We start from the raw sequence: 24,294 nt of genomic DNA, 5'->3' as shown, positions 1-24,294 counted from the left end.
GGAAAACATGGCGGGCCTCCCTGAGGAGGGGGCATCTGAGGCCTACACCATAAGGGGGGGGTGTGCTCCAGGCAGAGGGGCTGGCTGTGCAAAGGCCCTGGGGCAGGGAGAGCAAACAAGGAGTAAACAGCAAGAAGGCCAACGTAGCTGGAGCTGAGGGGTAAGAGCCCGGTCAAGGGGCAAGTCACACGTTTCTCGCCCACCCCCGCCCCCCAACCACCAGCCACTGCAGGGGGCTTCAGAAGGGCTCTTGCAGGATGGGGCCTGGGGGGGACCTAAAGAGGAAGGAAGGTGGGGCTACAGCCGGAAGGCCCAGGCCCGACGTGAGCCCCTCGCCACCTCCACCAGCTCATCCCCCAAACCTCCCCACCAGGCTCTCACCCAGAGCCATCTGGATTAGGGTCTCCAGAGAGGCGAAATTAAGCCATCTCGGCGGCCTGTGGGGACAGGCCCCAGAGTGGAGGCACGTGGGCAGCCAGCAGACGAGGCCTGGACCTCCTGGCTCTGCCACTTCCGAGCCCTGGGACTGGGCCAGGTCACGGCAGCGGCTGAGCCTCAGCGCCCCGGTGTGAAGAGTGGGGGCGATGCTGGCACCTGCCTCGGCCACTGTAGGATTAACGGATCCCACACGGGGCCTGGCAGCTGCTTCTGTCACGGCCCAGCCACCTGCCGGGGCCCTGTCCTCTGGGGGGAGAGGGGGCTCCCAGCATCATCCTGGCCTGCTGTCCCCATGGGGGAGGAATAGGTGCTGAAAGCTTTGGGGGCGGGGGTAGAGGCAGAGCTGGGCCCTGGCTGCTGGCCCACTGGAGGCCCAACCTCCCACCCCAGAGGAAACCAGACCTGCTGTCCCTCTGCACACAAAGGCGGCCCTCGGAGACTTGGCATTGTTTGAGGCCCAGAGAGGCCACGTCTGGGAAATGCGGCCGCTCCACCCCTCCCAGCCTCCCAGGGGGCCAGACCTTGTCCTAGGAGTCAGAGGTGGGAGCGTGGGAGATGCCCTGCCCCACTCCCAGGCCCGGCAGCCAGAGAGCCCCCAAGCCTCCACATACGCATGGCGCAGGCACACGTGCTCCTGGCTTCCACGGTGCGCCCAGGATGGCGAGACCAGAAGGCAGCAGACCCAGGCACCGAGCCTCCCATCCAGCGGGCTCCCAGGACCCCTCGTGCTGGGTGCTTTGGCTGACCCCATCTCCACCCTGTTCCTGCCTGGGGCCTTGGCACCCTGATCTCTTGTCCTCCAGCTCAGCTGTCACCTCCTCAGCAGAGGCCCAGAGCTCCAGACCACCCAAGAGGCTGACCTGACAACCCCCGCCCCATCACTGTGCTTTATTTATTCTACCACAGGAGACGTGGAATTGTCTGGCTATTAGCAATTCTCCATTTACTGCCTCCTGGGGGGTGGGGGGAGGCGCACCTGCCTCGTTCTTAACTGCATCCCTGAGGCCACCACCCAGAGGTGCCACGCCGAGGGGCTGGAGCAATGGAGGACACCCAGAAAAGGGGCACCATCTGTGCAGGCCATACTACCAGCTCAAATGCTGAACCCCAAACTGGAACCCGGGCTCTGGCTCCCAGACCTGTGGGAGCTGCCAGAGGGAGAGCAGAGCAGGGGCTCAGAGAGGCTCACCGAGAGCGCTAAGCTAAGCACGTGCGTGTGGGCTGTCTGGGGCCTGGCGGAGCCGGGAGGCTTCTGAGAGGTGGTGGGTAGGGCCATCTGGCTGGGGTGGGCCTTCCAAAGAAGGCTCCCTTGGTCAAGGGTCAAGGGAGCCAAGGGACGTGTCTGCTCAGGTCCACCCAGAGAATCGGGGGAAGATGACTCTACTCCCCACGTGGCCGCAGCGGGACCGCTCAGTGACGTGGTCACTGCCGACCTCCCTGCCTGGCGGATGGGGCTGGGGAAAGCAGCCTCTCTCCGCCCCTCTGCTGCAGAGGGTCCTGCCAGGAACAGAGCGAGGAAGCAAGGAGCAGTGATAAGGACTTCCCCTCCCAGTGAGTCACCACGCTGGCAGCCGAGCCCCCGACTTCCCCTGCGGGGCTGGGGCCAGCCCAGAATTCCTCCGCTGCCCACCTGAAGTTGCAGGGCCGGACTCCCAAGGTGCCCTCTGCCTGCCCTAGCTGCCCCGATGCCCAGCATGGCTCACCCCACACCCCGGGTGGCATGCCCCCGGCCAGCTTCTGTCCTATCTCCCCCAGGGGGCCCTGGGAGCTGCTGGCCTGCAGCCTTGGGCCCACGTCCTCCCTGACCCACCCACAAGCCTGGGCTCTTGGGACAGAGAGGTGCGCCTGGCCACTCAGCTCCAGTGTCTGTGGGCAAGGCCCAAACACCAACCCAGCAGGAAGGCAGGGCGGTGAGCAGATCCCATCCCCCAAGAGGACAGGGCAGAGGCTCCAGTGGGTCCAGCAACCTGACCAAGGTTGGCCTTCAGTCTTTCTGGCTGGTCTTTCTGCCCTGGCAGCCTCAGCACAGGGGTGCAATGGCTGAGCGCTACAGAGTTTCAAAGAGAGACTTCAGCTCTAACTTGCTAAACTGTGAGCTGGGAGGGCAGGGCTGAAGTTCTCACTCAGGGCCCCCTCACTTGCAACGCACAGCCACTGCCACTTGCCAAGTGGTCACTGTGTGACGGACAGCTTCCCCGGCCCCTCAGGCCAAACTCACAACTTCGGGTGAGGCCGGCCCTCTTGTTGTTCCCATTTTACAGATGAGGAGCCTGAGGCTGGGGCGGGGGAGCCACACAGCTAAGGAGAAGGCCTTTGACCCCAGGCCACCAGCTCCTGTGCTGCTCCTTTAAGCACTAGGAGGTGGTAATAAATGGCCCCTCCCTCAAGGATCCACGCAGCTGCCCCTCCTCAAGGGCCTGGGCCAGGCAGCACAGGTGAGCAACACGGAGCCTCTCTCCAACAGGGAGATGGCTTGGAGCCTGGGCCGATTAGCTGCGGAATCCCAGCTGAGCATCTAGGAGGGGTGGCCAGGGCTGAGCCAGGCCCTCTGAGCAGCTTTGGAGACCCCCCCCCACAAGCTCCTCCCCTCCACCTGTCCCCTTTGATGTCACCCAGAGGCACTAAGGGCCCGTAGTGGGGTCTCAGGTCGCCCCCGCTCACCCCAGCCAGATCCTAGTCTGGCTTTGGGGCTTTACAAGCCTCCGTTTCCCCACCTGAAACGTGGGCTTGAGACCTCCTGCTCAGCTGTACAGGGCTTTGAGGAGAGCATGGGTGCAGAGAAGTGTGTCCAGGAACCGGCGGGAGGTGACATTTCTGTCCCGGATGGCTCTGCTGCACCAGGGCCCCCTCTCACTCCTCCCTCCTCCCTCCCTGGGGGGGGGGGGCAAGGGGAGTGGGCAGGCGGCAGTGAAGGGGCCCCAACTGAGGCTCCCTCATTCATCACCCACCCCATCACTCTACTCTCCAACTACCTCCTCCCTCCCCCAGCCTCTCCTACCGGGAAGGTGGCAGCAAGTCCCCGGAGGCTGAGGCTCAGGTTACAACAGCCTTGGGGCCCCCAGACTCTCCCTCAGGTCTGGCAGGGGTGGGAGGATGGGCCTAGCACGGGGTGTCAGGTAGCCTCTGGAGCAGACCCTATCGCCCCAGGCAGAGCGGCGGCCGGTCTGTGTTCCCATCCTCAGTTAAAAATCCCTCCGTTTGTCCCCCTCCCACTTTGAGGGTCCCACCGACTCCCTAGACCCGCGGGAGCGAGAGCTGTATCTGGCCCCTCCCGCCCCGTCCCCGTCCCCGGCCCCGTCCCCGTCCCATCCCGTCGCCAGCAGGTTCCAGCCTGTCCCGGGGGAAGGCGGAGTGGTCCGCCCCCACCTCACAGGCAGCCGGCCGGGGAGGCCAAATCCCGCCCTCGCCGGGATCCCGGGACTTGGGGCCGCCGGGGACCAGGCACCGGCCCCTCCCCTCCGGCCAGCCACCGCCGCCGAACTCGAGCGGTGCCGGCCGCGCCCGGGTCCGCTGCGTGCCGCCTTCCCGGAGGCACGCGCACTTCTCTGGCTGAGCCCGAAGGGCCGAGTTGGGGTCCCTTCCGTCTGCCGAAAGGCGGAACCGGGGCGTAGAGACGGGCGGCAGGGGCCGCGGTCCGTACCTGGCTTCTCCGCGGCCCCTGGGGCTCCTCGCCGAGTCGGGCTGGAGTTCCGGAGTCCGAGCCCGGTGCGTGCCCTGCGCCGGCGGCCCCGCCACCCCGGCCCGGCCCGCCCGACCCGCGGCTCGCGCTCACCTGGATGGTCTGGTTGGGGTCCCCGCCGGCCCCCCCCACCAACTTGCAGTAGAGGTCCTCGGTGGGGCGCGGGGCGCCGCGCGCCGGGGCCTCCTCGCCGCAGGTGGCGGAGGCGGCGATGCGGGAGCCCTCCGCCAGGTTGAAGTAGGGCGGGTGCAGGCTGAAGCTGCCGCCCGCTGCCGCCCGCGCCCGCACCGCGCCCAGCAGCGCCAGCCCGGCCAGCAGCAGCGGCGCTGGGCCCCGGGAACCGCGGGGCCGCGCGCCCGGCTTCGCCATCTTCCAGCTCCGGGGACGGCGGGCGAGGCTGCAGCCTGGCGGGTCTGCAGCGCGGCGCCCGGCCCGGCTCGGCTCGCTCCGCCTGCGGACGTCAGGCCCCGCCCCGGCTCGCCTGGGCGCCCGAGCCCCGCGCCCCGGGGAGGGGGCGGGGGAGGCCGGGGGGAGGGGCGGCCGGCCGCCTTAACCCTTGGGACCCCGGCCCGGCCGGCCTCTCGGAAGGGACACCTGCTGGCCTCGGGCCGGGCCGTGGGAACGCGACGCCGCGGCGGCCCCCGGGGCGTGGCTCCCGGTCCAAAGCGGCCCCCTCGCGCCCTCGGGCACCCAGGCCCCGGGCGCGCCGGCCCGCTCTTCTCCGTCCAGCGGCTCCGCTCTTTGTTTCCCTAACTTCGGGCACCTCTCGGCGGCCGAGCGCCCCCGGCTGCCCCGGGTCTGGCGCCGCGGCCGGGAGTCAGGCACGCTTGCCCCGGGTCCAGCCCCGGAATCTGCCCCATCCACGGCCCGGCCCCACCCGCAACCCCAGAACTAGCAGAGCGACCCGAGCGACCGCAGCCTGGGAGCCCTGTCGCTGGGGTCCCCCCGGGATTGAGGGGGTGAACTTCGGAGCGCAGCGCAGCCTCGCCGCCTCTCCCCGGCCGGTTTTTGGTTTTTCACCCCTCATACTGGCCCCCATATCTGCGCCATCCAGCAGGTGTGTGGGAAGGTGCGCTCTGTCAGCTGTGAGTGGCGGTGGTAGCGGGGGAATCCGATCTGCAGAGGGACAGGGAGAGCCCCTGGGGGGACCATGTCAGATTCCATCCCACCTGACTCCCACCTACCCAGGGTTTGGCTTAAAAATACTCTAAAATAGGGAAGTGGGTGAGGAGGGACTGGACCCATGGGGCCCCCTGCAGTGAAGGGAGGATACTCAGGGCTCCGCCGGTGCCAGGAAGATTGCCTGTGAAGGAGGACATCTATTGAGCACCTACGGGGGCTGGGGCCGCAGGGCCAGGTGTGCGCTAACCCTTGTGCCTGGGGGGTCCCTGCTTTGGGGCACTGTGGACCCCACCATCTCTGTCTGCCAGTCGAACCCTCCTGCTCAGGGCAGGCACTCAAGGACACTGGGGAAATGGGATTGGACGTAGAGGCCTGAGCTCAGGATTGTGTCCCAGCTGATTCTGCGTTTGGGTGGCTTCGGCCACTGGGTCTCCTCCCCTCCAGCTCCTGGCCCAAATCGGCCTCAAGGGAAGCCCTGATGGGGTAGGCGCAGCTGCCAGGCTGGCAGCTCCCCCCGGTCTGTGAGCCAGGCCAGCTGGGTGTCTGTCCCACTTGAGACCCCCTGGACAGTCCTGGGGAGCCGAGTAAATGTGTGGGGTGGCAGCCAGCTGGTCCTGGTGGGCGTTCTGCCCCAGCAGCTGTTCCCGGAAGGTTGCGCCACTAGCCACATCTTCCTGGCTGTCCCTGGCCTCCTGCGAATCCGAATCCCAAGGGGCTGGACTGCCGCTTCTCTAGGAGTTGAGAAATACGCAGCAGGATGACCCTCCCTCTTCTCCCCCCTCTCCCCTCCCCTCCCCTCCCCTCTCCCCTCCCCTCCCCTCCCCTCCCCTCTCCCCTCCCCTCCCCTCCCCTCTCCCCTCCCCTCCCCTCCCCTCTCCCCTCCCCTCTCCCCTCTCCCCTCCCCTCTCCCCTCTCCCCTCCCCTCTCCCCTCTCCCCTCTCCCCTCTCCCCTCCCCTCTCCTCTCCCTCTGCTCCCGGGCAATTCTGTAACTCCACCTGGGGGAGGGGGAGGAGAGGTGGTTCCCCGCTGGAGAGGCTCTGGGTGGGGGAGGGGCTGGCCTAGATGGTGGGGGAGGGGCGACAGGCCATGCTGGAATCCTGAGTCCCCCACGCAGACGGGCCAGCTCACCAGCTAATTTATGATCCCGTGGGAGGAGCAGCCGGAGAGCCGCCTCTGGGCAGTAGCAGGGTTTCCAGATGGGGGATTTGACCTGCCCCCGCCCCACCCTCCCTACTGCCCAGAGGTCCCCTGTCACACACATCACAGCAGTGCACTCTGGCCCCCGGCACCCCCTTGACAGCTGGGGACCTGTCAGCCTGGGGACTGGGGCTGGCAACCTCCCACCCTCCACCCCCCCCAGGTCGGCTTCCCAAACCCCGTGGAGGGACCAGCGGGCAGAGGTGAGGGGTGGGAGCCCTCTGAGCCTCTAGGGACCAGGCCTCCGCCGTCGAGGGCGCAGAGCAGGCGGGAGGAAGGGGCTGCTGCCCGAGAATGCGCTGAGTCAGCCTGAGCGCCCAGCACGAGGAGGGTTAATCCTGGGCGAGCTGCTTCCTGGCAGACAGCTGCCCCAGAGCAACTGGTGGCTCGGGCCTGGGGGGAGGGGGTGGGTGAAGTGGGCAGAGGAGAATGTGGTGAAAGGGGCTGGGTGAGGTGCCCACTCTGCCCCCACCTTGGGCCAGCTTATGTGTCCCAGCTGGGGCAGGAGTGGGCGTCATGGAGGATGGAGGTGTTATTCCAGCCGGGCTACACACTGACCTCTTGGCAGGTGGTGGTTCTAGGGGAAGGTCGTCAGCGGGTCTGGAGGGGGAGACCCATTTCCCACGTCACATTTCCAGCCAGTCATTTCCAAATGGCCTAGCGAGTGCGTCTCCCATCTTGCTCTGACTCCTGGGCCACCCAGCTGCCTTTCCTACTTATGAATTAGGAAACGGGGTCAGTTTCCAACATCCGGGGGTCAGTCGAGAGCCTGTGGTTAGCAAGGGAGAGGGAGTTGGACTGGCATTTATTTTCTCCTCCCGCACGTGTTGGGCACCTTTTGGGTATGGGTCCCTGATGTAGTGCCCCCCGCCCCCAAGCAGGCTGCCCCAGCCTTCTGTCCTGAATCCAGGAGAGGGATGCTCAGTCCTGGGAGGTGGGAGGTGGGAGGTGGGTAGTGGGTGGGATCAGCTCATGGGGGAGGGCCATGGAGGCAGCCTGACCGCCTCTGTCCTACTAGGCTCTGAACATGCCCCACGGGCGGACCCCAGACCCAGAGCCCCTTCCCACCCAGCCCCAGGGTAACAGGAGCCCCAGGACCTGTGGGAGGTCGGGCACAGGTGGCAGCAGAAGAGGTGCTCCTGGACCTAGGTAGGGGGTCTGGCCAATTCCCCCTGAGCCCAGGGATATGGCCTCTGCGGTGTGGCCTGGGCCAGGGGAGCCTGCCCTCAGGACAGCGGCCCTCACCTGAGCCGCTGCCCCGACTCCTACGGCATCCCCAGGAGCCCCTGCTCAGCCCCATCTGCGGGGCAGCTGTGGGGACCAGCAGGCCAGGTCATGGGCACACCTGCCTCAGCCCTAACTGTAACCTCTCGGGGAGCAGCTGCGTGGGGCACCCCTCGCTGCACTCAAGCCTCATCTTCGTGTCACAATCATAACCGATGGCTGTGCCTGACCGCCTGTCCCGGAGCCCGCTCTCTTGGGAGAAGCTGCGCCGTGGAAGCGGGTCTGTGCAGCCACGTGGGAGGAAGAAGCCCCGAGCTCTCTGCTCGTGACTGGGAGGGTTTGTCTCAGCAGGAAGAGGTTTCAGGAGAAGCTAGGCTGTGGTTTGGAATATCTGAGGCTGCATTCCCTCCCCCAGGGCTGCTCTGATACCTTCCAGGGAGCCCAGCTGGTGAGAACGTGTCCCCCCATCCGTCCATCCACGGGGCAGGTGGCAAGGCTGACGCTGGGGGCCCTGGCAGCCCCGGTCTAGCCCAGTCCTGCGGAGGGGAGGACGCAGCCCAGCTGGGCGCCCTGAGGACTCACAGCTGAGAGGAGGGCTCATTAGACGGTTGTAAACCCAGCAGGTCTGGGGCCGGGAGAGCTCCCGGGCCTCTGGGCCATCGCTCAGCCCAGAACCCTCCCCGGCCTTGGGCTGGCACGGTCCCCTGGAAGGGCTGGAGGCCGGGGGGCAGAGGACAGGCCTCGATGAGCTGAACGCGCACCAGAAGGCTGGGGCCAGGCCGGAGCCCCAGCATTCCCGGCTGAGGAGGGTCCGGGGACAGGCCCCTTGATGCTCCTGAAGGAGCAGTGTCTCCCCGCTGCCTGTGGCCCCAGCTGGGCCACCTCTGGGCTCTTCCAGGCCTCTAGGGCATGAGCTCTGGGGAAGCTTGGAGGCCACCAGACTTTGGGTTGACACCAACAAGGAATGGATGCTTTTGACCCCCATGCTGCCCAGCCAAGGGTCCCCCTCTGGGAGCCTTCTGAGCCTGGAGCTCCGGAGGGTCCACCTCTGCCTGCTGTGTGCCCAGCTCACAGGCCAGTCCCCAGGGTGCCCACTGCAGGCCTGAGCCTCAGGTGTCCTGATGGGGGGACTGCATCCTGGAGGGGGCACAGACAGGCTTAGGTGTGCCCAGTGTCATGAGACCCAGGCTGGCCAGCCCCCCGGGTCCTGGGCTCTCCACGGAGGTTCCCCAAAGCTCCTGTCTCCCACTCAGCTCACCTCCTTCCCAACTGGTGCCCTAGACAGGCAGGCCTGGTCCTATAAAAAGCACATGAACCCAGGATGCTTAGAAACGTGGGGCCTCGTGGCTCCCCCTGGGGTGGTCAGCGTGCTGTCAGTGAGCAGAGAGCCCTGACGGGGCTCCCGCTGAGCGTAGGGGAACCCCCGCCCCGCCGACATGGGGACGCCAGGCTTTGTGAAGTACACCACAAGCTGGAAGGAACCGGCCGGTCACCTTGTGGGCTGGAACCCTTGCGGTAACAGCTACGGGTGCTGGGTGCCTGCTGGGTCTGGGCGCTGGCTGGCACACGTGCCTCCCCCTGCCTCCTCCTAGGCCAAACTTGCTTCTGCTTGTTTTAGGGTAAGAGCCAGACCCCTTACCGCAGCTCCCCGGGCCCTGTGGGGCCTCCCAACTACGCCCCGCCTGTCTGGCCAGTCGGCAGAGCCTCCAACCTTCCCTCCCCCTCTGTCTCATGGGGACTTTGGCCTTATTCCCTCTGCCCAGGACACAACAGAGCCCCTGCCCCTTTGTTTGACCACCTGGGCCTCTAGGCACCGCCCCAGAGAGCCATCAGGTATGCGCCTGGCCTGCTTTCTCAGGTGCATTCATTTTATTAAATCCAATCCCGCCTGTGTCCTGCCTTTCCCTAGTCCCAGGCCTGGCGAAGAGGAGGTGCCCAGAGAGTGCCCACTGCTTGAGGGAATGGCCTCTGGGGTTTACCCCCCCGCAGGTCCGTCCAGGCTGTGAAGGGCCCTGTGAATTTGGGAGGCGTTGGAGGAAGCCTTGGGTTCCCAGGAGAAGCCTCCCGGCTGTGCCCCAGGGCCCCTTCCCAGCCCAGGGTCTGTGAGCTGGAAGGAGAGGCAGCGCCTGCTGGGGAAGGGGGTGTAGGGAGGGGCTGCCGAGTGTGATGCGCCCAGGTGTCTGCAGCCCTGCAAGACATCACTCCCCTCCCTGGCTCACCGGACACCCCCAACCCAGCCCTGGGCTTGAGGGGCAAAGCTCAGCAGCAAATCTCAGGCCCCAGCCTCAGTGGAGGGGGTGGGCCGGGGAGGGGGCCCTAGGAACCCCCGGGGAGGGGGCCTGGGACCTCCCTGGAGATCCAACCATCTCCAGAGAGCAAAGGGAGGGGCTGGTTCAGGAGATTGCTCTTAGGACCCCAGACCCAGGCACCTCGCTTGAGGAAGGACACCATCAGGGCACCGCCCAGCACCTTGCTGGGGTGAGAAATTGGGGGTCCGGGCTTCCTGATCCCAGATGTGTGGTGGGGAGCATGTGGGGGGACCCCGGAAGACGGTAACGACAGATTGCATCAATCACGGCATCCTCCACACGGGACGCAGCGTCCACATCGGAAACCCATGGGGCCGACATTTCTGCAGTGTCATTTTTTATCCTACTTGACCTTTGGCCCCTAGTACTCCCCCGCCCCCATGCTCACCACCTCCCTGCTCTGTACTCCGGACTGGGACTGGGCAGCCCTCGGGGGGAAACAGGTGAGGGGCGGGGGTGGGGGGTGCCCAGCACAGAGGGAGGGGGTGGCACCTGCAGGCCTGGGCCGCCACTGCCCTCCTCCTTCACAGGACCCATCTCCAGCAGGCCCCTCCCCTGCCTCGGTCCCTGGGGCCTGGCCAAATGGTTCCCGCGGGGTGAAGGCTCTGCAGCTTCTCCAAGAGGTGCCCACAGACGGCCTTATATGGCCAGGAGGACTCACTGCCCAGGCGGAATCTGATCCCATGGGAAGGGCAGGGGTGCGGGGCTGTGCCCTGGGCCAGAGCAGGCCCACCACGGGGAGTGACTCGAATGGCCGCAGCCTCCTGGGCCCACAGTCCCAAAAGGGAGCCACATTAGTCCGACCCCCTCGCCAACTTTGGGACATCTGGTTGGGGGCCCTGTGATGAACCATGGGGGCTTGCCGCCCCGGCAAGAGCCGTGAGATTCGAGGGCAGCCTGCCCCGCCCGGCACCACCCAAACCGCACCAGGTACGGCCCTCTCCCTGCCCTTGGGGCTTAAGGCCAGCAGCCCCTGCTCTGCCCTTGACCAGCCAGGCCACTGGCCCTCAGCAAGTGGCCTCCTCCTCCCGGGCCGGCCCGGCCCGGCATCAGCGGCCCCCCGCCACCCAGAGCAGCACCGGGGTCCCCGCTGGGACTCAACGTCCCCGCCTTGACTCCGCTCCCCAGCCCTCCTCCTCTCCCTCCACCACCCCTAGCTCTCTCTCTTCTGACTCTCTCCTCTGGGCTTCTCATTCTCTGGCTACCCTCTCTCCGTCTCTGTCCGTCTGTCTCCCTGCCTCTGTCCGTCTGTCTGGGTCTCTCGGTGTCTCTGTCTCTCTTCCTGCCATCTGCTGCCCTAGATCTGCTGAGCTCCGCTACTCTGGGCAGCCCGAGGGCACCCCTCCCCCGTGTCTCCTGGGGCCTTTGGAGAAGGATTTGCAGCAGCAGTGGTGGCAGAGCCACTGCCTGCCTGCCAGGCCTGTCTGCCCACCTGGGAAGCTCTGGCCGCAGGGTCCCGGTGGCCCTTGTGGGCCGGGCTGGGGAGGACACAGCTCTCCTGGGCTCCTGAGCTGCCACACGGCCCTGGGACACGGCAAGTGGAGGTGGAGTCGACCTCGTCCAGGGGGCACCACGGTCCACTGCCTGCACGTCGGGGCTGCGGCCCGGGGAGGCCCCAGGCCACGGGCAGAGGGGGACAAGGGCCGACATGGCGCTGGGTGCAGCCACTCCTCAGACCAGCGTGGGAGGGCAGGGACTCTTGTCACCTGGCTGTTCAGGTGAGCAGAGGAGGCGGGGTGGGCCCAGACCACCCTCTGTGCCTCCCCTGAGCCAAAGGCCCGAGGACAGCGTGGCGGCCCCTGGCCCTTGCCACGTGCGCGCACCTTGCCGGCAGGCTCTCGGGGAGACTGAGGCTCGGGTGGCGCTGTGGCCCAGGAAGGGTGAGGCAACAGGGTGAGGGGTCGACAGCTGTCTGTCTGTCCAGGATGTGCTCCAAGGGGATGCAGTGGAAGGGCAAGGGCTGCCAGGCCAGCGGGGCTGGGTTGGGGCAGGAGGCCTGGGGCAGCACCTGCCCTGTCCGTCCTCTGTGGTCCAGATTGGCACGTCCCCCGGGCTGGCGGGAGCCCGCGACATCTCCCCCAGCGCCGAGCGGGAGGGGGTGAGGTGGGGCCCCGGGGAGCCCTGGCCTGGACGCTGCCCGGGGGTTGAGAACCACCCACTCTGGGACCCCCAGCTGTGACAAGGGGTCCCTCCTCTCTCCGTCACCTCAGGTGGCTTTTCAGAGGCAAACTGCCCTGTTGTGTCTCTGCTGGAGACTCTCCAGTGCGCCCCCCCCCACCCCCGCCTCTGCAGCTTCCAGGGCGTCCAGCTGCCCCTCGCCCCCTTGTTGGCCCCAGCGTTCCAGCCTCACTGGCCTCCTTACAAAGTCTAAGTGCCCCCTTGCATCACAGGACCTTTGCACGAGCCACACCTTCCACCAGGAATCTTCTCCCACCCAGCTCTGGGCCACCCTACAGAGCCCAGCTCCAGGGGTACATTCTTCCTTCCTCCATTCAACGACTATTTAATATTTTCATTTATTTCATTTCATTATCTTATTATTTACCTTATGTCCTGAGCCCCATGCCGAGCAGGTGCTGGGCAGTGGTGGCTGGACGCTGGGACACCTGTGCCCCGTCGCCCTCACACTGGCCTGGAGGCCCCGGGGTGGGGGAGGGCAGGCCGACGGGGAGAGGGCTCGGCGCCCAGGCCCCTGCTTCTCTCGTGCGGCCTGAGGGCCACGGCGCAGAGTGAAAGCATCAGACGGGAACAAGTGCGGGCCAGGACGAAGGGAGTCGGGTCCCCTACGCTGCCGGCGGGGACGCAGACGGAGCGCCTGCGGACCTAGTGTGGTGCTTCCTGAGAGGAAACACGGCGTCCCTGCGGGTCCACACCCCCACTTCTGGGGGGTGCATCCACACCGATCCCGTGCACGAACGTCTGTGGCGACACTTTCCATAGCAGCCAAAAGGCGGAAGCAGCCCAGATGCCCATCAGTGGGTGAGCGGGAGTGAGGTGGTCCACACCCGCCGCAACTCCGAGCCTGGCAGGCGGACTCTTTGAAGAAGCCGCTGGAACCGGAAGCCGGCAGTTTGGGGTGCGCCTGGGCCACGAGGCTCGGCTGAGCGGGCAGAGCGCAGCGGAGGCGGGAGTGGGTGACGGCAGGTGGAGATGGCGGAGGCGGGGCTGCCTCTGGGTGCCGGGCCGCTCCCACCACACAGCCAGCTGGTCCCGTGCTTCCCGTGAGCGCCGGGGAGGCGCAGGCCCGTGTTTAGGGCTGCGGGGAGCCCAAGACACTCAACCCTAAACGGGAGACTGACTCACCCTGTCTGCCCCGAGAGTCCACGGGGCCCTGGGTCACACGCGGCCCTGGGTCACACGCGGCTCAGCCTGCAGGCTCGTGCCTCAGGGCCTGACCGCGAAACCCACCAAGTACTGGGGTTCCCCCAGGGCCACCAGTGCTTCAGATGCAAGTGACACCCAACCACCTCCGTCTCCTGTCACCCCAATTTCATAAAAGGAGGGCTTGAGAGTATGGAAAGGTGGGGCCGCAGAGGGACCACCGGTTGGGCCTCCATCCCGCCCGCCCAGGGCTCCGTTCTGGCTGGCGGGGAAGAGGCGGTGGGCCAGCTGAGGCGGTCCCCTCCAGGACCTCCGCTGGGGCCTCCCCTGCCCGTGTGGAGAGGTAGGGATGGCGGGCGGGCTCAGCTCCAGGCCTCTGTTTGCCTCAAGTTTCAACATTTACAAAACATTGGTCCTCTGCTCCTCTGGGGAGACATTGCCTAGAGGAATGTAAACACGTGAGACTTGGAAGGCTCGTGAACACGGCAGTGGTAGGGTCTCCGGAGAGCCCAGTCTCCTTCTCAGAGGGGCCCTGGGGGGGTCTGTGGCTGGGTTTCCCCGCGGGGGTGGTAGTGAGGGAGGTGAAGCCTGGGCGTTGAGAGTCCTCCCCTCCCTCGGAGCCCGGTCTCCTGTTGCCTCCGTGCTCCGTCCGGGGCTTGCTGCGTGACCTCAGGTCAGAGGCGCAACCTCTCTGGGCCCGAGCCGATGGGGCTGATCGTGTTTGCCTGCCTGTCTTTGGCCCCAGTCCCTCAGCGCCACCATGTCTCTGTGCCACACACCCAGTGGGGCTTTAGGGAGCTGCCGTTTCTGGTGCCCTTGCGCTGGCGCTGGGCGGGCGCCTGATCTGATGCTCACAAAAGCCCATTTTACAGACAGGAGACCAGGGGTCAGAGGGGCTATGTGGACGCTGCCTGTCACCAGCGCTGTGACCCCGAGGCACTGTGCGACCCAGCCCGCTGGTCAGGGGTCAGGAGGCTGCCGGGTTGGTCAGTCCTGACCTTATCTGCAAGGTGCTCAGTCCCCGTCCCGAGGGCTTGCTCCTGGCTGGACATGTGCCCACATGCTCTGTAGCAACAGCTGACCCCAGGCATCCTCAGCGAGGCCCCAGCCCCGGGAAGCCGAGCGGGGCAGAGCCTGCCAGGAGGCTGTCTGGGCCCTGCAGGAGGCTGGCACAGGCTGCCTTCAGGGCCTCCTGTATCTCCACCGGAATGCACCGAGCCCCCATCCCCTGCCCGCCCAGGGGGAGGAATGTGGCTGAGGTTAGGGGGAGCAGGGAGCCTGGGTGGGGGGTAAGAGGCCTCCCTCCGCCTTCTGGAATCCCAGGCCTGGCACCAGGTCCCCGCCTGCCTCTCCCCGCCCCCACTGCAGAGCGAGCCCCTGGTCTTCCTCTCCGCAGGCTGCAGGGGCTCTGGGGTGACCAGTGTGAAGGGGTGGCACCTCCCAGGGCTGGTCCCTGCGTGACAGCGTCCCTTCCTCAGAGAGGCCTTCCCTGACCACCCGACCTACGGCCCCCTCAGACGGGCCGTTGCCCTTCAGAGCCCTGCACCACGCCCCGCTGGCATCCTGGGCCGGACGCCTCCCTGCAGGGCCTCCTGGACACCGTGGGGTGTTGAGCGGCATGCCTGGTCTCCACCCACGAGTGGCCAGTAGCACCCTCCCCTCACCCAGGCATGACAGTCAGCCAGACAGTCAGTATGTCCTGGGGGGAACCGTCCCTGGATGAGACCCACTGCCCCAGACCTTCCCGAGATGAGGCGCTTATTGTTGTCTCCCCCAGGCCAGGAGCTCCCTGAGGACGGGGATCGCCCGTCCTGCCCGGGGGCCAGGACAGCCACCTGCGCGAGGTCACAGCAGCTGGGGGGCGGCACCGCCTGGCCGGGCCCTGCTGGACATCCCGGGGCCTCAGAGTCCCAGAGCGCCTGTGGAGCTGGGCGGGGAGCGGAGAAGCTGCCCAGAGCCCAGGGGAGCTGTGGGGCCGGGCTGTGCCAGACAAGCCCGGGCCGGGCCCGCTCACGCGGGGCTGGAATCTGGATTCCGTCACTCTCCACCTGGGCTTTCCAGGCCCAGCAAACCTCTGTCCCCGGGCGTGTTTCTGCAGTGGCTGACACGCTCGGCTGCCTGGTGCTCAGAGGCTGGGCTGGGCCCCACACGCACCCCTGTCCACCCGGGCCCCCTGCTGGGCGTCCCCGGGGCAGAGCAGGGAGGTGAAGGGCCTCCAAACCGCCGCCTCTGAGTGCACCGTGCCTGAAAGCCCACCATTAACCCTCCTTAGGGTTCAGCTTGGGGCGGGGGGGTCACGTGGGGGTCCTCTCCGCCGGCACAAGGGCCCGTCCTGGCTGCGCTGCGTCCCACCCCTCCACCCCCAGAGCCCAAGGCTGGGTTCAAGCCCTGCCCTGCATCCTGGCTCCGTGGTGACTCTGGGGGAGCCACTTCCTCTCCCTTGGCCTCAGTTTCCTGCGCTGTACATGCTGCCGGTTCCTCCCAGGGCAGGAAGAGCCGGTCCAAGGTCACCTCCCAGACAGACAGACGGATAGACCGCAGTACCCGTTTCCACTGAAGAGAACAGCAGCAAAGGGGTGGGTGGAAGAGTGGTCTTTCCCTCCCTAGGTCTGTGCCCGCCCGCAGGTGTACAAGGCCCCCAGCTGCCGGGTCCTGTTGAACCCTCACCTCCACCCATGGGGGAAGGGAGAACAGTTTTGACCTTCTGATGGGGAAACTGAGGCTCAGAAAGGAGAGGGGGGACTTCCCTGGCAGTCCAGTGGTTAAGACTTCACCTTCCAATGCAAGGGGTGCAGGTTCGATCCCTGGTCAGGGAGCTAAGATCCCACATGTCTCACCGCCAAAAAACCAAACCATAAAACAGAAGCAATATTGTAACAAATTCAATAAATACTTTAAAAATGGTCCACATCAAAAAATCTTTAAAAAAAAAAAAAAAGAAAGGAGAGGGGCCGGGGCCGGGGAGTCGGCACTAGAAAACAGGCCTGCCCGGTTCCCAGGTCTTTGCCTTAATTACTGTGCTGCCCCTTCAGGATGGCGGGCCCGGGACAGAGGTCAGCCTGGAGCCAGACCCGGGGGGTAAAGGTGGGCCTTGCCGCCTGCTCTCTGCAGCCTTCTTGCTTTGCACCTGGAACTCCTCTGGTTTGGCTGGAACATCTCGGCCTGTGGCCAGCACGCTGAGCCCGCAGCCTGTCCACTAGGGTGAGCCGGCTGGACGCTGTGTGCGTGCCTGGGCGGAAGTGCCTCCTCTCCTGTCCTGGGCTCAGTCCTCGTAGCCCGGCCCCGCCGGAGGGATGGGGCCAGAGGATGGACGTTCTTGGGTGTCTCTGACCTCAGAGTCCTCTCTGCTGGGTGTCAGCCGGGGTCCGGGTGCCCGGCCCAGCCCCCCGCTCCGCCTCCAGAGTGCCTGCGCCTGTAACTGGGGAAGGGGCCCGTGGGGGCCTCCGGGGAGCCACCCAGACCTGCCCGAACGCCAGCGCAGTCAGCGGCACACCCTGCCTGCCTGGGTGAACATGGATGTAAAAATCCAGGGGGTGGGAGCTTAGGGTTTGTGTTCCTTACCACGTGTAGCTTATATCTCAATGAAAAAACATCATATGGTAAAATAAATAAAATAAAATGACAAAATAAAGTAAAATAGAAGAGAACGTGACACCGGCCAGACACTCTCAGGCGCCCCCGGCTCTGACAGCCTGTGAGTAACGACGCCCAAGGCCCCACGGCCCAGGTCACCGAGGCTGGACCCATGTGCTGGGGCTGCACGCCGGCTGTGACCTCCCTTGAGCCTCACGGAGACTGGGGAGGGCCGGCGTCTGCCTATCTCCCTGAGACCAGAGGATGGTCTGGAATCACGGCTGGGGGCGGTGGCACCAGGACCTCCTCGGTGGGAGCCTGCGTGCCCCTCGGCCCCGGGAGCCCCTCTGAGGCAGGAACTCTGTCGTGAGCTGGGCCTTCTCCCGAGAGAACAGGGCAGGCAGGAAGGGCCAGTGGCCACAGCTCCTGGCCGGGTCTGCACAGGGAGAAGCCTGTCCCTTGGCCCTGAGCTGCAGCTCACCCTGGCCCGCGCCCAGGCCCGGAAGGAGGGCTTCCTGGTTTTGGGGCTGGTTCCCTTCCACACACAATACATTTCGGGCTGACCCGGCCCCACCCGGTCCAGAAGCAGCCACTCTGGGAGGAGGAGGGAGGCGCCCCAGGAAGGCTGAGAGCCTCGCTTACCTGTCTGTGAGGTGGGCCCCCAGGACGGTGCTGGGGAGTGGGCAGCGGATGCCGCACACAGACACCATCCAACACCACTGGCCGCTGTCACCCAGCTGGGCAGCCTGAATGAGGACCTGTGTGAGACTGGGGTGGTGATAGTGCAGCTTCTGGAGTCGTCAGCCCAGGGTTCAAATCTATAGCGGTGGGACCTGGGGTCACAGCATAATAATGATGGTGATAGCGGGGATGACGAAGGTGGCAGTGATGTTGATCGTGACGATGGGGATGCTGAGGGCCTCCTGAACGCCACGTCCACTCTGAGCACCGCATATGTGTTACCCCTCCCGGGTGGTGCTCTTACAGCTGTCCCTGCTTTAGAGCCGGGAGGAGGAGGAGACAGCTAAGTGACCTGTCACACAGCTACGAGGCAGAGGGAGGGTGCAAAGTCAGCCTGCCATCCTGATGGCATACTGGAAGTCAGGGTGATCTAGAGCACTTGGGGGTGCAGGGGGCAGGAACAGGTGTATGCTCTGTAGACCTGGAAGTGCTCGGGGATCCTGATGGGGACCATCCTGCTGAAGAGCTGCCGCTCTGAACCCCTGGGAGCTGCCCCGGGAGCTGCAAAAAGGGCTCAGGACACTGTCTTCAAGTGCCAGGTCCTCCCGTCCCCAATCCCTTCATCCCACCCAGCCTCTGGTCCTTTTCCAACCTGGAGACCCCACAGGAAGCTCAGTAAACAAGTCACCCCTTGGGCAAGGGGCGAGGGGTCAGGGGCCTGAGGGAGGTGGCCAGCCCCCTTCAGCTGGCAGGAAAGTGGGCAGAGAGTGGACGGGTGAGCCTCTGCCCTTGGGCCCCTCGCAGGGCTGCCTGCAGGGCCAGGTGCAGCTCTTGGGCGCCCCGTAGTGGCTGCTGGGGAGAGTACAAGTGGGATGTGGGGACACCTCTCCCCAGGTTCCTGACCTCTGGCAGCCTCCAGCCTGAGCAGCTGCCCCCCGCCACTTCAGATGCCAGGAGGCCCTGCTGATGGAAGGCCCACGTAGGCTCCCTTCAGGGACCACTGGCTCCTCTGTCTGTGGGACCTGAGACTTCAGACAGCAGGGTTTCTTAAAGGCGGGGGGGGGGGGCTCATCCAGATTTCACAGGCCCGAGGGTGGGGTCACAGGGCTTCCTTTTGAAGATCTTGGCCTTGGGATCCCACCTCGGGGAGGATGAGACTGTGATGTCTTGTGTGTATGCCCATGTGTGTGCATGCGTGCATGACCTATAGTCTTAAATGTTTTTTTTTTTTTGGATTGTGATAGAATACACTATAACATAGAACTTACCACCTTGATCATTTTTAAGTGTGCAGTTCAGCGGTATTAAACACATACATAATGTTGTGCAGCCGTCACCACCATCCATCTCCAGAACTTTCTCATCTTGTAAAATGGAACTCTATACCCATTAGACACTAATACCCCATTCCCATCTTCCAGCCCCTGGCACCCACCATTCTACTCTCCATCTAAATTTGACTCCTCTAGGTACCTCGTGTAAGTGGAATTACACAGTATTTGTCTTTTTATGACTGGCTTATTTTAATTCGCAGAACATCTCCAAGGTTCGTCTGTACACGTGTCACAATTTCCTTCCTTTTTAAGGATGAATAATATTCCACTGTATGCATAGCCCACATTTTGCTTATCTGTTCATCCACCCATAGACACTTGGGTTACTTCCACCTCTTGGCTATTGTGAATAATGCTGCTGTGAACATGGGTGTGCAAATATCTCTTCAAGACACTGTTTTCCGTTCTTTTGGGTAAATGACCCAGAAGTGGAATTGCTGGATCACATGGTAGTTCTATTTTTAAGTTTTTGAGGAACCACCATACTGTTTCCCACAGCAGCTGTACTATTTTACATTCCTACCAACAATGCACAAGGGTTCCAATTTCTCTATATCCTTGTGAACATTTTTATTTTTATAATATTTATTTTTTTATATTATATTTTATAGTGGGTTTGAGTGGTGTCTCGTTGTAGTTTTGACTGGCATTTCCCTGATTAGTGGATGCTGCACTTGTTTAAATGTTCCTATTGGCCATTTGTATACCTTCTCTGGTGAAATGTCTTTCGGAGTCCTTTGCCCATTCTTGAATTAGGTTTTTGTTGTTGTTGTTGTTGATTAGTTTTAGGAGTTCTCTCTACATTCTGAATATTAATCCCTTATCAGATGTATGATTTGCAAATATTTTCTCCCATTCTTTGGGTTGCCTTTTTACTCTGTTGATGGTGTCTTTTAAAGAAAATTTTATTTAAAAAAATTTGGGGGGGCCACGCCACGAGGCACGTGGGATCTTAGTTCCCCAAACCTGCACCCCCTGCATCGGAAAGGCAGAGTGTTAACCACTGGACCGCCAGTGAAGTCCTGATGGTGTCTCTTTTTCTTATGAATTTATTTATTTATTTTTGGCCGCATTGGGTCTTTGTTGCTGCGCACAGGCTTTTCTCTAGCTGCGGCGAGCGGAGTCTACTCTTCGTTGTGGTGCGCGGGCTTTTCACTGCGGTGGCTTCTCTTGTTGAGGAGCGTGGGCTCTAGGCACACGGGCTTCAGTAGTTGCGGCTCACGGGCTTAGCTGCTCTGCGGCACGTGGGAATCTTCCTGGACCAGGGCTCGAACCCGTGTCCCCTGCATTGGCAGGCAGATTCTTTTTTTTTTTTTAAACTTTGAATTTTATTTATTTATTTATTTATTTATTTATGGCTGTGTTGGGTCTTCGTTTCTGTGAGAGGGCGTTCTCCAGTCATGGCAAGTGGGGGCCCCTCTTCATCGCGGTGCGCGGGCCTCTCACCATCGCGGCCTCTCCTGCTGCGGAGCACAGGCTCCAGACGCGCAGGCTCAGCAATTGTGGCTCACAGGCCCAGTTGCTCCGCGGCATGTGGGATCCTCCCAGACCAGGGCTCGACCCCATGTCCCCTGCATTGGCAGGCAGACTCTCAACCACGGCGCCACCAGGGAAGCCCCGGCAGGCAGATTCTTAACCACTGAGCCACCAGGGAAGTCCCCCAATGGTGTCTTTTTGATGCACAAATTTAATTTTTCATTAAGTCCAGTTTTTTTTGGTTGTTGTTGCTGCTGCCTGTGCCTTTGGTCTCATATGTAAGAAATCATTGCCAAACCCAATGTCATGAAGGTTGTGTCCTATGTTTTCTTCTAAGAGTTTTATAGTTTCACGTTTTGTGTCTATGTACTTGATCCATTTTGAGTTAATTTTTGCAACTGGTGTGAGGTAAGGGTCCAGCTTCATTCTTTTGCATGTGCAGACCCAGTTTTCCCAGCACACTTGTTGAAAAGACAGCCCTTTCCTTCTTAAACAGTTCTCATCAAAAATCATTTGACCATATGTGTGCACGTGTGAGGGTTTATTTCTGGGCTCTCTACTCTGATGGATAGGACTCTCGCAGACCTCGCTCTGCCTCTCTCCTTTCTGGTGCTCCAGGGCTCTAGCTGTCTCCGTCTCCTGCCTCTCAGCTACAGAGACAATCTCTTGATGACCAGGCCTAGCTGGGCTGACCCACACACTGACAGGCAGGCCAGCTGTGCAGACCCCCAACTGAGACAGGCTGGCACCTGGGACCCTTTGCTGCAAGGCTTGCACCTGGACAGATGTCTCCTTGAGCTACAAAACATTGTACAAAATAACTGTATGGGATGAAAAATAGCAGCATACATGCACAGCGGAGGCAAATTATGGACAGAAAGATACAAAAAGATCAAAATCCCAGCTGCCACTTTTAAAGAGCTGGGAGCAAAAACAGGGTACAGGGAGCAAAAGCAGGGTCCTGCGCATGTGCCCTGCACACCCCACCACCAGAGGGGTGGGCAGACCACCTAAGCCACCCCTCTGGCCCGAGCCCTGGACCTGCCCCTATCCTCACCCCATATAAGGAACCAGCTCGACTCCCCTGGGGAGCTAGCAAGGGAACCCGTTACTTGTTTCCACTCCCCCCTGCTGCAGCAGGAGCCCCGATAAAGCCTTGCCTGAATTTGTCTGGCTTTTTATCAATTTCTACTGATTAGGGAAGACCAAGAACCCTGGTCGGTATCACAACCACAAACATAAACACGTAATGTCTGTGCACGTCCTGGGGGTCCTGGAAAAAGCACACACCTCTCAGGGCTGGCATGAACGTGGAGTGTGACCTTCCTACAGGGCGCTGGCCTCGGTGACCTCACTCCTGAGGCCCAGCTGCTGGCGCCCAGTGGAAGCAACAGCAGACACACTGTCCGCACGAACACTAGTTTCCGGGTACGAGGGAACTGGTGGCCTCAGCCCCCACCAGGCCCAGATGTTAAACCCTCCCAGAGCCGCACAGAAGTTGGCAGTGACTCAAATGGGGCACCGTGTGGCCAAGCTGATGGGGAGCATTTGCACGTCACCACAGGGTGAGCAGACACAGCCCTGGGAAGTGAGCTGGGAGCCCACACTGGGAGGATGGGGAGAGCGTGCCAAGCAAAGGGGCGTTTGGACTTCGGAGACTCCACGGCCAGGCTCAGCCCGGGCAGCAGGCGGAGGCCAAGGGCGCAGGGTCTGGAGTCCACCCCCGAGGGGCCTTCCCTCTCCTCCGCGAAATGAAGCCCAGCGGGATGTTTTAGTTGAGGCTGCAGGGCACGCTCCCAGGAACGCAGGGCGGGGGACCCTGGGAAGTCAGCTCTGCAGCCTGGAGTTTTTCTATTTTCTTCCTTAACGGATCCTTGGCAGCAGGAGAGACTGCTCCGTGGAGGATGCAGTGGGCGTGATGTGGGAGGAGGGGTCCTGGGCAGGGGCCGGATGGTGCAGGGCGACGGAAGGGCTGGGGGGGATCGACCTGGTTCTGCCACGAGGCTTGGCCGAGCTCCTTCCCTGCTCAGGCACTGGTTTCCCGAGGGCTTGTCTTCCACATCCTGGGAGGGCGCCCCCCCACTCCAGCCCTGCCGCTCCTCCCTCAAGACCCCAGGGGCTCTCTCCACTCTTCGCTCTTAGAACCAACGGCGGCCCTCCTGCGTCCACGTTCGTGATGCCGGGCTTGTCTCCGGGGTAAGCGCTCCAGTCCGCAGCTCTCACGTGCTGACGAGCGCGGCCCGTTCCAGGGCCCCCGCCCTCGCCCCCCGGGTCCGCAGGTCCTGACTGAGCGGCCGCGGGCACCGGGAGGTCCCGGCGGCGGGAAACGCCCGCCCTGGGCGCAGCCCACCGCTGCGGGGACCCGCCCGCGGGCGCCCTCGCGAGTCCGCGCCGGCCGCCCGCCCAGCACTGCGACTCGCTCTCGAGGCTCGGCCGCAGCCCCCCTGCGCCGGCCGAACGTCAGTAGGCTCTCACCCGCCGGAAGCAGAAGTGCGTCAGAGCGGCCGACCTTGCCCTCTGCGTAGAGTCGCGGCGGCTTGCGGGACCCGGAAGTACTCGCCGAGGCCCCGCCCCGCCCGCTAATAGCACTGCCGGGGGAGAAGGCCCTTCCTTTCTGCGCTCGCGCTCGTTGTGGTGCCGCCAGGTAGGTCTCGCGGCCGCGGTCGGGGTCGGGGTCGGGGCCGGGGCCCGGGCTGGGTGGAGGCGCGGGGGCCTGGGTCGGTGCGGGGTGGGGACGGACTCGGGCGTGCGGGGGTCGGGGCCTGGGCGGGGGGGCGGCCCGGGGCCCGGGGTCGGTGGGGGGCGGGGACGGACCCGAGCGCGCGGACACGGCCCGTCCTCACGGCGCTGCGGGGGGCTCCGCAGACTTTCCCTCAACATGCAGAACGACGCCGGCGAGTTCGTGGACCTGTACGTGCCGCGGAAATGGTAAGCATCTTCCGCCCCGTCCCTGCATCCCCCCGCCGCCGCCACCGGCCGCCGAGCCCTCTCCCTGCCCCTCGCCCGCCGAGCCCCGTCCCCGCTCACTGCGCTCCCCCCGTAGCTCTGCCAGCAACCGCATCATAGGCGCCAAGGACCACGCGTCCATCCAGATGAACGTGGCCGAGGTGAGCCGGGCGGCGGGACGGCTTGTCCCCTGGGGAGGGGGCGAGGTCTGGGCGGGTCTCACGTCGATTCCCAAACCCCAGGTTTAAACCTGAAGGCGTTTGGCTGCATCTCTTTGTGACCCCCATTCTCGGTTCATAGGTTGACAAGGTGACAGGCAGGTTTAACGGCCAGTTTAAAACCTACGCCATTTGCGGGGCCATTCGCAGGATGGTGAGTGTTCCCTGGCCTTGCTCAGCGGGCCTTTGAGCCGGAGTGGCATCTCCCTCCCTGTTCCCAACCTGAGCAGGTTTGTTGGCAGAATAGACTGGAGCCTGCTGCACTGGACTGTGCTGGCTGCCAGCATGTTCCTGGGGGTGGAAAAGGGTGCTCGGGGGCCCAAGAAAGGGCCCACCCTGAGAAAACAGGCAGGCGATGACCTCGGAGCTTCCCAGGTATCACAGCTCCCTCAGGCCCCAGGGGTCTGACCCTTGCACTGTCAGGGGTCTGCCTGATGCTAGTGTGTCTCCCCTTGTTCGGTTTGGACGGCAGTGTGGCTGGACCTCTGGCCAGCAGGGCGCCTGGTCCCAATGTGCGTTCTCCCCTAGGGCGAGTCAGATGACTCCATTCTCCGACTGGCCAAGGCTGACGGCATTGTCTCAAAGTAAGAGGACTGGGGTCTGGGCACAGAGGCCCAGGATGTCTTTGGAGACCAGGTTTTAAAGTTCTTCCTTTTGTTCCAGGAACTTCTGACTGGAGAGGATCCTGGATGTGGAACGTGTGTCATAAATAAAGAGTGAAAACCTATCTTGTTTCGCTTCTGTGCTTTGGTGTGTGTGGGGGGGGCTCCTCTGG

At 63.6% G+C, this 24,294-nt stretch overlaps 2 protein-coding genes across 7 annotated transcripts in view; one reads left to right on the top strand and one right to left on the bottom strand.

The window, feature by feature from the left end:
- LAMA5 (laminin subunit alpha 5) overlaps positions 1-4,633 on the bottom strand; it is a 53,576-nt gene extending 48,943 nt beyond the window's left edge. Inside the window, exon 1 of one of the 2 annotated variants that reach the window (XM_082428851.1) lies at positions 4,211-4,633. In XM_082428851.1, coding sequence (XP_082284977.1) covers positions 4,211-4,486 — 276 coding nt within the window. In that variant the 5' untranslated portion in view covers positions 4,487-4,633. The remainder of the gene's footprint in view (positions 1-4,210) is intronic. The other variant, XM_082428850.1, reaches the window with a different exon arrangement.
- The window catches only part of RPS21 (ribosomal protein S21), a gene marked incomplete at its 3' end in the record, with an annotated part of 67,931 nt that extends 43,685 nt beyond the window's left edge, over positions 1-24,246 (top strand). For 2 of the 5 annotated variants that reach the window (XM_082428887.1, XM_082428886.1), the window contains exons 2-6: positions 23,225-23,283; positions 23,399-23,462; positions 23,602-23,673; positions 24,048-24,103; positions 24,183-24,246. In XM_082428887.1, coding sequence (XP_082285013.1) covers positions 23,234-23,283; positions 23,399-23,462; positions 23,602-23,673; positions 24,048-24,103; positions 24,183-24,192 — 252 coding nt within the window. In that variant the 5' untranslated portion in view covers positions 23,225-23,233. Of the gene's footprint in view, positions 1-10,806; positions 10,901-22,880; positions 23,000-23,220; positions 23,284-23,398; positions 23,463-23,601; positions 23,674-24,047; positions 24,108-24,182 lie in introns of those variants that run through there. The other 3 variants (XM_082428884.1, XM_082428885.1, XM_082428888.1) reach the window with 3 other exon arrangements.
- Positions 24,247-24,294: the final 48 nt, after the last annotated feature.

The sequence above is a fragment of the Balaenoptera physalus genome (genome assembly GCF_965194825.1).
Source record: "Balaenoptera physalus genome assembly, chromosome: 16".
NCBI classification, from domain to species: domain Eukaryota; kingdom Metazoa; phylum Chordata; class Mammalia; order Artiodactyla; family Balaenopteridae; genus Balaenoptera; species Balaenoptera physalus.
Note: the sequence above shows the minus strand (reverse complement) of the source record. Positions and strands in the feature narration are given on the sequence as shown.